At 43.6% G+C, this 10,620-nt stretch overlaps 2 protein-coding genes across 2 annotated transcripts in view; one reads left to right on the top strand and one right to left on the bottom strand.

The window, feature by feature from the left end:
• Nucleotides 1–535: 535 nt before the first annotated feature.
• Nucleotides 536–3,564, bottom strand: asphd2 (aspartate beta-hydroxylase domain containing 2). Its single transcript, XM_030783227.1, has 3 exons — nt 2,223–3,564; nt 1,733–1,846; nt 536–697 (listed from the first exon to the last, which is right to left on the bottom strand). Exons 1-3 carry the CDS (start codon nt 3,115–3,117, stop codon nt 588–590), a joined length of 1,119 nt encoding a protein of 372 aa, XP_030639087.1. The 5' UTR covers nt 3,118–3,564; the 3' UTR covers nt 536–587.
• Nucleotides 3,565–8,545: 4,981 nt separating this feature from the next.
• The window catches only part of ggt5a (gamma-glutamyltransferase 5a), an 8,249-nt gene continuing 6,174 nt past the window's right edge, over nt 8,546–10,620 (top strand). Inside the window, exons 1-3 of the mRNA XM_030777381.1 lie at nt 8,546–8,721; nt 10,148–10,275; nt 10,396–10,491. Of these exons, the coding sequence (XP_030633241.1) occupies nt 8,546–8,721; nt 10,148–10,275; nt 10,396–10,491 (400 nt within the window). The remainder of the gene's footprint in view (nt 8,722–10,147; nt 10,276–10,395; nt 10,492–10,620) is intronic.

Genomic DNA, 10,620 nt, shown 5'->3' with positions numbered 1-10,620 from the left:
AATCCATCTAGAGCGCTTTTAAAAGTGCATTTTCTTAGAAACTGGTCATTTGGTTCTGTTTTGTTTTGTTGTTTTTTTTCAAACCCATGACCTGATAAATCTACCCTGACCTGTGAAGCTGTATTCTAATTGTGTGCTGTACGATTCACAAAAGTCAAAAAGTCATTACTTTACATTAGAGTAAGTGCTGAGAAACAAACACGGTCTGCTGATCTCTCTCTAACAGTAAGAGTGTAAGGAGTCTGTAAACATTGTGAATGTACATTAGAAACCGTCTGGGCTGTAAAGGACTCTCTGAGGGAGCAGAGATAGTGCTAAGATGGGATCGCTAGTACAAAGGATATGTACACGTGCACTACAGCCAAAGATGTTCTCTCTCGCTTTATATCTCTCTTTGTCTCTCTGTTTTCTAGCTTACATCTCTCTCTCTCTCTCTCTCTCTCTCTCTCTCTCTCCATTTTGTCCTTACTCTCTCTCTCTCTCTCTCTCTTGCTCTCTCTCTTTTGTCTTCTGTCTAACTCTGTCTGATCTCTATTAATCTCTCTTCCCTGTTTCGCGGTCTGTTTCTCTTTCTCTCGCTCTCTGTCTCAGCGTCCAGGAGTGAAGATATAGTCCAGAGCCTGCCTCTCAGCTGCTGCCACATTTGGATGCCAGAGATCCACCATGAAGACCACCCTTGGGCCATCTTCCGCAGTGCCTGAAAACACACACACACACACACACACACAAAACTGGTAAATGCTCTTTGAATTTAAAACCCCTCCTCTTTTCTTTAAAACAGATTCCAGACGACAATGACATTTTGCCCTAAAAGGTGACTGTTGCCATGCAACACCTGCGTTTCTGCTGGTTTGTGTTCCGGCCACACGAACACAAGAATCACATTCAATTTATCAACTTAGAACAACTACCTTAGATTATTTGATATTAAAATGATACACTGGCCCACAGACTGAATAAAGAGAACAAAATAAGGAACACTGCTGAAATTTTTTTTGGAAGTTTTGGAACAATGTTGATTATCTTCTGTTTTCTTCATATTTTTCCATTTTAAAATGTTCTCTCACTGGTACCATGATATATTGTAGATGATGGCAAAGCACTTCCAAAAAAAAAATGTAATTGTTTTTATATCAATGTATTGCAAGTTTAATAAACTTGCTAACATCAATTCGTAATAGCAGTTATCACAAAGTTTATCACAGCTTCAGTAACTCCCTCAGATTTAAAGAGAATATTTGCTTTTGCTGAATAGTGTCTATTTGAGCGTATGTTTTCTGCACATAAACATATTCATTTTCTCCACGCATGCTTTCTGTCGTTGAATGACTTGCAGTAAAAGCATGACGGATTTGACAACAGCTGCGATGCTGTTCGAATGAATGACTGTGTCACGCGTCAGGATAAGCTTTTTTACCAGTCTGCACGCTGAGGTTTGACTTAGCTGTGGTTGTAGTTTTCCCTGATGAGGCCATTTAGCATCTTAAATGCAAACACTTTGTGCGCGCCCGCCCCCCCCCCCCTTCATTACGATGTTGTATAAACACGTTAATCGACTAATCTTTCATTGCTCCTATTTTTAACGCTTAACTGGCAAAATAAAGAGCTTTTAAAAGCGTCTCTTCTCCTCCTCTTTCTCACCTTCCCTTCCCCTCCCTTTCCCTTTTTTTTTTTTTTAACACCCCCACTCCCCCCAGCTCGCTCCCTCTCTCTCTCTCTCTCTCTCTCTCACCCTCATGGAAAGCAGTGTGCAAAAACGAGTCGTCGAATAAAAGGCAGCTTCCCTCAGACCAGCACTGCGGCTCTCCTCCAACCACCAACTCACAACCAGATGGCACCTTCAGTCCTGTACACACACAGAAACATAGAGGAAAACACTGTTAAATACATGACATACCCACACACGCACACACACACACACACACACACACACACAGTATTGTTGTTCGTCTATCTTTCTTTTTTTAGAGTAACACACAGATTTCTCAGTTCTTGCTGTGACTCACATACCAGTCTTCAGTTCTGCATACACACACACACATACACCCACACAAATAATCAATCTGTCTCACACTCCAATTCAATATGATTCGTGTCAACTCTTACCTCAGATCTCTCTCATACTCACAAATACAACAATGATACTGACATTAGCAACTCTCACACTTTCATTACGACACAGATGTAGCAGAGACACAACAGTTTACAGGCGGTACTCTTACCCAGATGGCATCGCAGTCGCACGTTCGTGGGCCCGTAGTGTTCGGAGATGGTGGCGCCGGGGCTGAGCACTGAGAAGCAGGCGTTGCCAAACACGTTGTTGGCAACGAAGGTCCTCAGCTGGCCAAGCACGCGCCAGGTTCTGGGGCAGCGCCTGGCGTTCAGTGCCAACGGAGTGCCCTGATTCACCAAGTAGAAGGTCCACCACTGACCCCGCGGCGTGCTATTGGCCTTCCAGCCAGGTGGCAGGCCAGAGCCGGACCGGGCCGGGGGCAACCGGTAGACGCTCTCGAATTCGGCCAGCAACGCCGGGTAACTCCTCTCCAGCAGCTCCACGTCGTGTTTCTGGGCCTCCCTGGAGAAGAAGGGCGCGGAAGGCAGGTCGGGCAAGAAGAAGACCTCGGGTTTTTGGATGGACGGACGGCTGCAGAGGAGATAGCGACCCTGCTCCCGGACGCCCTTGTGCACCCGGCCCATGCCCGCCCAGGTGTAGCGTTTGGCGTACTCCTGGAGGCTGTGATAGAGGCGCTGGTTGAGGCCCTCCCCAGGACGGGCGCAGCGGAAGCACTCGGGCGACTGGCAGTAGGCAAAGCCGTTCAGCTCCTCGCCCGCGGCTCCGCCTAACTGCCTGCCTTTAGCCCCGCCCCCTCGACCCAAGCCGTCGGCGGCCAGCAGGGCGGCCGCGGCCCCTACACCGCTGGCCACGCCGCGGGTTTCAGACCCGCTGAATCCCCCTCTCAGAGTGGGTACGCTGTGTTCGCAACCCACGCGGTAGCAGTACCAGACGAAGAGCAACACCAGACAGAGGGCGGTACCGAGGGCGCTGGACTCGCACTCGCGGACCGACTGCATGCCACCCGCCACCCATTCCCGCATGCGCTCCAACGACCACTCCATAACAACGCGATCAGTCAGACTCTCACACGCATCAACACTCGAAACGCCGGAACTTTCCGACACAGAGACACGCCGGACAGATTGAGCACTATCCGATATAAGCGCGTTTGTCACACAAACATGCAAACATACACGCACGCACGCACGCACGTACGCACACCCACACCCCCCCACACGCACACTCTCACACAAACACAAACACACGCGGCTTCTCACATACACTCTGCGGACAGAGGGCTTTATTTGGTCATCTTCAGCTCGGGCTTGTTTAATACATCTTCGACCCCCTGAGCACAGTTTGGCTTTAAGTTCACGTCTGACATTTTCCACCAGACAGTTGAACTGAAGGGGGATATCGCCAGGGAGGAGCTTTGGTGAGACACTATGCAGTACTGTGATGATCCAGCTGTTCAAACCACAGGGATCAGTGAGGTGACTGGTCCGAATGAGCTGTCAGAAGTGAGAAAAAAAAACAACAACAAAAAACCAAAAAACAAACGGATTGATTCAAACTGTTAAATGGTGAAAGTCAAGCATATTCCACAGAATTCTGCAGTGAAGTCTCTCAGCTGTTTTTGTTCCTGTCGTCCAGACTAACGCAGAAAGACACACTAAGCCCTAGGCCACCTGGGAGAGAGAGAAAGAGAGAGAGAGAGAGAGAGAGAGAGAGAGAGAGAGAGAGAGAAAGAGAGGGTATTTCAGACAAGGACACAGTAAAACAAATATGGGTAGTAGCAAAGTGACCAACTGCAGCACAGACACACAAAATCACACACACACACACACAAAATCACACACACACACACACACACACACACACACACCTGCTTCTCTCTGACAGCCTAGATGCCCACATGATCTGCTCTACATGCCTCCCCCTCACTCTCCTACGGATTTCCACCCATCCACACACAAACCGAATAAACACACAGTTAGATGGTTTCACAGACAAGGACTGCAGCACATACAAGTGCAGCATTTGAAATTCAGGGTTTTTTTTTTTTTTGCACACACCTCCGCATTGCTCTGCTTAAAACCATGACTCATGAGAGCAGAACTGTGATTATAGTCACACAGACACACATAGACACACAGACACACACACACACACACACACACAGTCTGTCTCAGTTTCTTTCTTTCTCTCTCTCTCACACACACACATACACACACACACTCACTGTCTGTCTCAGTTTCTTTCTCTTTCTCTTTCTTTCTTTCTTTCTTTCTTTCTCTCTCTCTCTCTCTCTCTCTCACACACACACACACACTTGGTTCCTTCAGTCTCTCTTTTCCAAAATCCTTTTCCTTTTCTCTTCCTCCCCCTCTCTCTCCCACACACAAGCACTCGTGCGCGCACACACACACACATACACACACACACACACACACACACTGTCCACAAAATAACAACGTAGGTAGCTAAATATTTCTGCTAAAATAACACGAGTCAAAAACACGCTCATCGAGAACCTTTCACTGACTCATGGTGACAAGATACAGACACAAAAAGAAGACAAGATACAGAAAGTGACAAGATAGAGCTGACTGTACCAGGAGAAAAGGGGATTAAAAGGTGAAGTAAAACAATGCAAATCTCAGCAGTTCTCAGAAAGCTGTCAACAAAGACGTAATAAACGTAGCAAACGATAGTCAGTGACCAGAACGTTATAACTGACTGTCGTAACTGGACAAACAAAACATATGAATATATTGTAGCTACTATCGAGAACAACACATATAAACACACAAAGGAACGCAACATTAAACAGACACTGACTCTACCGAACCAATGCGGCCATCTCACCCGTCAGATGAAGACTGGCAACACCGAATAACCAACGGCCCTTTGATTTTGCAGAGAAAACCTTTTACACGTTACCAAGACGCCCACACCCTCTTGCGTACGCAGCCATCCACATGCTTAAGTATTTATGACTGTCTTCATCTGACAGATTCGATTAAGTGACCACGGTTATGCCGTTTTGCGCGACCAGTTTCTCCACCCCTCTATCCGCTCCCTACTCTTGAACGCCCCCCCCCCCTCCAATCTCTCTATCATCCTGCTTTCAGCCCTGCCCTCTGCCTACGAAACGTTGTCATTCGTCATCCTAAGCGTCAGTAATTCATGGACTAAAAAATGAGACAGATGCTCTTTTAAAACCCCCAAATACCAGAGAGTAATACATGTTCTTATATAACTACACAACCCACAACAACTTGGTGCTGCCGTATAATGGTAGTAGTAGAAGTAGTGGTAGTAGCTGTAATAATAATAATAATAATAATAATAATAATAATAATAATAATAATAATAATAATATGCGTTTCTCGCTTTTGGTTGAATTTAAGTTCATTTAAGTTTGCTTCGTAGGGCGATCTAAATTCTGGGTATGAAGTCCATTGGTGTGTGTGTGTGGGCACTGTCACGGTCAGCCATTGGAGAACCCACCTGTATCGCTGTCCGCGTAGCCTCCAGATAGTGGTTCAAACGCAAGCTATACACAGGCTACAGTGCAAACGCCGCAGTGCAACAGGAACTGTCGATTACGTCGGAATCGAACCCAGATAAAACAAACAAGCAGACTGCCAACTGTCTGAAGACTGACTATTGTCTGATACTTCTCGACAGAGTATTGAAATGGTCTCAAATACAATAGCAACTTAAGAATTAAACCGAACACTCTACACAGCGTGTAACAAGTGTTTTAGCAATACTACACCACGATTCCCGTCGTGCATAGCACTTGGAAAGGAACTTCCGCAAACACAGGAGAATCACTCAGCATACAAACAGGCTGTGTCACGAATGCAAAGTTGCAAGTCTGCGTTTGATAAGTTGCGGCTTTGTATTGCTTTGTCTGAAATATTAAACAGAATAAAAAACACCGACCCTGTCTCTCTTGAAACATAAGAATTGGTTCAGCCTTCTCTCTTGTCACTTTCTGTTACTTGAGCTCTCAAGCAAAGATGCCATTACCGAGCTTTCGTTTAGCTAACTTCTCTAGCGTGATTCTCTTATCTACTTTTGAGCAATATATAGTTTAAACACGCAACACGATACAAAGTCATACTTACTGAGTTAAGTTTGAGTTACATTTAAAAAAAAACGGCAAACGCGGCTCACATCAGCCTACGTCATCATCTGTCCCTTTCACTCAAGAGGACATACGCTAATTAATGTTCGCTAACAACCAATAAGCGTATCCCCTTGATCTATTCCAGCCCACTAATTCGGTTTTATAAAAGGGAGGGTTCCTTTAGCATTCGTAAACTTGGTGTATGGCAAACACTCACTCTGCAAGCGAGAACTGCAGTCCATAGATTTTATGGAGTAATATTGCTCCCTGTATGTTTTGTCCGTATTCAGCTGTCTGTAGGCTACTGTTTGGTGCTTGTAAGCGGATTGTCAAACAGGTTTCAGTTAAAGCTCCTTCTAGTGGAAATATACTCAGCTGTTTCATTCTGAATTAAAATGGAATAATCAAACCAAATTTTAAATAAAATACTTAGGAGCAATTCCTGAAACATTGTTTTTTGTTTGTTTATGTGTCTTTTCTACATTTCTGTATGACCAAAAGGGCGAATGGGCGTCTATGTGTCTCTCTCTCATACAGTACAAGCATAGCTTATAAAATCACGATGGCCTCTATTATAGTGTTATCATAAAATGGTACTTTTGTGTCCTAAATCTTATCAGGTCACATGACTGGTTCGTAATTACACATGGTAGAGGCCAGTAGCCTTCTCAGTTATTTATCATGATGTTGACACAAATACTCATGTTTACAGTTTACACCTTTTTATAATTTAGCCTACATCGTTTATTAACATTATTAATCAGCACTGTGTAACATGCATTCAGCTTTCCTTTAACATTATATAAGACGCCATTCATAATTCTAAACACCTTTTTAAAAGAACTTTTATAACGTATCTCTATACGCTATATGAATCTACAAGTTAAATAGTGACATGCACTACGCAACAAATTGTATTATGAATGTTATTTCATATAATTCTTTTTTGTTATTCACTGGGAAACAAAGAGGGGGAAATGTGATAAGACGAACGACACAGATGAACAATAACTCTGCACAGTTGGTGTGCGACTGTGTTCCTGCCCACAATACAAACACTATCGTTAAATATGCGGACGATACCACAGTGATAGGGTTGGTCGGAGACAACGATGAGGCTTCCCACAGAGAGAAGGTCAAGCGCCTGGCGAGATAGTGCTCAGAGAACACTTTATCTCTTAACACCAGTAAGTCCAAAGAGCTTATCATGGACTTCAGGAAAGGCGGTGGTGTACACGTTCCGCTCTTCGTCAATGGAGACATGGTGGAGAGAGTGCCAAGCTTCAAGTCTCTGGGTGTCCACATGTCGGAGGATATAGGCTACATGGACTGCCAATACCAAAGCACTATTAAAGAAGGCACAACGACGGCTCTAACTTTCTAAAATCGCAAAAAGAAAGTAAACCTTAGCAAAGATCTGCTTGTCACCTTCTACCGCTGTAGCTACTACTGAGAGCATCGTGACGTATTGCATCTCGACATAGTGTGCCCAGCTGTCACCTGTTGAAGACATCTACAACTCCCGCTGTCTCCATAGAGCCATCACCGTCTGCAACGACTCTACACACCCCTGTCACCACCTTTTCGCTCTCCGGACGGCGCTACAGGTTGTAACAGAATCCACACTGCCAGACTGAGGAACAATTTTTTACCCCAGAGCAGTAAACCTCCCGAACCAGTCCGCCAAAACACCTCAGATTACAAGACTATAAAATGATATTTTAAACGAATATATGTGTGTATACGTCAGTATATCATCATGTGAAGCTACTACCTTACCTGCCCTGTACTGACGTGTCTGCACTAACTTGTACACTTTATACAGCTTTGTTGCTATGTTTTCTACCCAAAATTGACACTGACTGCGCTGTCATTTTAAAAATCACAACTCCATACACATGCTGATCAATGCTCAGTTCTACATCCAGGGACATACAAGACTAGGACCTAGGCATACATAGCCGACGATGTGCACAAGGCCTTACTTCTATACATGCTCATCTATCCTTTTTAAACTCTTTTTACTTTATATTTATAATTTTTTAATATCTCTATTTTCTTTATATTTATCTTTTATATTTAAATTTTATATTTTAATACCTTCTACGTAGCTCGGTACTGCACACTGAATCTCGTTGTACATGTACAATGACAATAAAGGTATTCATATTCGTATTCGTTAAGGTAAACCGGTATGCACTCAGGTATTTCAGATAATCCATCTTTTCTTCACCCTCATGCGTAACTTCTCCAGTGGGTGTGGTTTGACTCCATGTAATGTCAGCTTGACCGGCGACAAACTGTGTAGATGGCTCCAAAATACCGCGCTGGTTAGGAGTGTAGTAGTTATGGCAAGACCTAGAGACCGATTGTGTAGGCCTATGTGTGTGTGTTTTGCAGTTGTATGCGTTGTTATCATAATTATAGTTTGTGCCACTCACTACGGTTACCAGAGGTGTTCTGGCGAAGTTTTCAGGAGAGCAGCAGTTGCCGCCGATTCGGAAACCTGTTCTAAGGTCGGCCGGTAAGTCATTTCAGGTAGTGGACTTAAAACAAATTCAGTTCATGTTTACTGCTTGAATGCATTGCGTTGTGTTCTCGGAGTCTGAACATGGCTTTGTTTTCATCCAAATTTCAAAAAAACTGTTTACTTTTACAAAGTGGAAAAAACCCCAAAAAGATTTCAGTGGCTTCTAAAGCCTTCCTAAGGAAAGATGTTGGGAAACTTCTCATCAAGGCTTGTGAGAAACGACATAACGTGTTTATGGTTCATCATTCAAAGAAGTGCTACGAAAAGACTGATAGTCAAAGTAGTCCCGAGCCCGTGGTCGGGTAGCTTTCAGGAACTGAGTCCGGAAGGCAGTAGTCTAAATTTGAGAGAAGTACATGTCTGCAATCCGTTAAAACAGCGAGCCCCCTCACTTTTCGTCAGTAAGGGACTAAGAAAAGTTCACCTGAATTGTTCATTTGTTCCGTTAAAAGGGTCCTGTTAAAAGGATGATTACATCTTTGACATCTATCAAGTTCCCATATCAGCACACTGATCACTTCAAAAAACTGTTATCGTTTTTCTTGGAGAATGGGAAAAGACTTGCATTACTTTGTACTGGATAAGGACTAGGGAAAAACTTGTTTCAGATTTTGTATCAGAATAAAACACAATGTATCCGCTACAGCTCCAGGGTGCAAATGACATAGCCTGTTATTTTCCCGTCACACTATAGTTTACAAAGACTAAAGAGTTTAGCAGCACACATGAGTGCGTGTCCTGTCGTACTCTAATTTGTTTTTTGAAGTTCTGAATGTCGGTTGAATTATTTACTGAGAGTAGTCTAAATCAAACATATACATACCGTTCTTTGACAAGCTGGATCTTGGTGAGATAGGATCTTTATCAGTTTTTTAATGCATAAGTGCTGAACGTAAGACTTAAGAGACCAATGGGACTTCTACAGATTTTCTGTGTTTTCATGGTGGTTGAAAAGAATATATATATATAAGTATATATTGTTATATAGCCTCGATCACAAATGAGACTACTTTTGAGTTAGCTAGCGTGTACAAGTTTTTCTTGTTTGTTGTTTCCTACGTGCCCCCAAGGAGTTCCTCGTGCGACACCTGGCCCACACAAAAAGCTATTATATCCCTTGCATAAACAGGCCTACCTCACCTACCCCGCCGTGTCATGCTGCCTCTCTATTCATTGACGATTAAACTTTAATAGTGTTTTTTTGTGCGTGTGTCGCATTACCGTATATGAACACCTAATAAATACGTCTGAAATGCTCCACCGAGTTTACACTTCAGGGTGTGCAACGCGTTTATAGTAGTATGTGAAGACAAACAAACAAATTTCTCTCTGTCCGTTTCCGCTCTCTCCACTCTCCATCCATGTAACACATTATCCGTTTCGCTTTCTTACTGATGCTCTATTGTTACTTGCGCTACAGAGACATCCTGCAATCTGGTGGATCGGCTGTAGATGGCGCCATCGCCGCTTTGCTGTGCACATCGATAATTAATCCACAAAGTATGGGTATCGGCGGAGGCTCCATTTTCACTGTTCTGGAGAAAAACGGTAAGGACTCGCAAGTGCACTCAGTTGAAGAACTTGTATAAGAAACATATGTTTAAACTTTCTGCCAGAAGACTATACTGCCTGGTAACGTAACTATTTGTTGATCTCATTAATCTTTAGGAACGGTAAAAATCATCAATTCCAGGGAGACTGTACCAAAGGACTTCAAAGCAGACTTGTTATCTGAATGCCCACAGCAATTCAAGTTGATGTCAGGTAAAAAGAAGAACAAGAGGTTGTAGCAAAATATCCTCACATTCTCTGAAATCTGATCAAATTCTTCGCATGTTTCCATGTCCCACGGAAAGGGAGCAAAATGTCAGTCATCATATACTTTGTTACATG

This window comes from Chanos chanos, chromosome 1, assembly GCF_902362185.1.
Source record: "Chanos chanos chromosome 1, fChaCha1.1, whole genome shotgun sequence".
Taxonomy (NCBI): domain Eukaryota; kingdom Metazoa; phylum Chordata; class Actinopteri; order Gonorynchiformes; family Chanidae; genus Chanos; species Chanos chanos.
This window is presented reverse-complemented; position numbering and strand designations above follow the sequence as displayed.

Coding starts and splice junctions, on each gene's coding strand:
- asphd2 (XM_030783227.1), bottom strand. CDS start 3,117: ATGGAGTGGTCGTTGGAGCGCATGCGGGAATGGGTGGCGGGTGGCATG. Junction 1,847..2,222: donor GCGACTGCGATGCCATCTGG/GTAAGAGTACCG, acceptor GTGTGTGTACAG/GACTGAAGGTGCCATCTGGT. Junction 698..1,732: donor GCACACTGCTTTCCATGAGG/GTGAGAGAGAGA, acceptor GTGTGTTTTCAG/GCACTGCGGAAGATGGCCCA.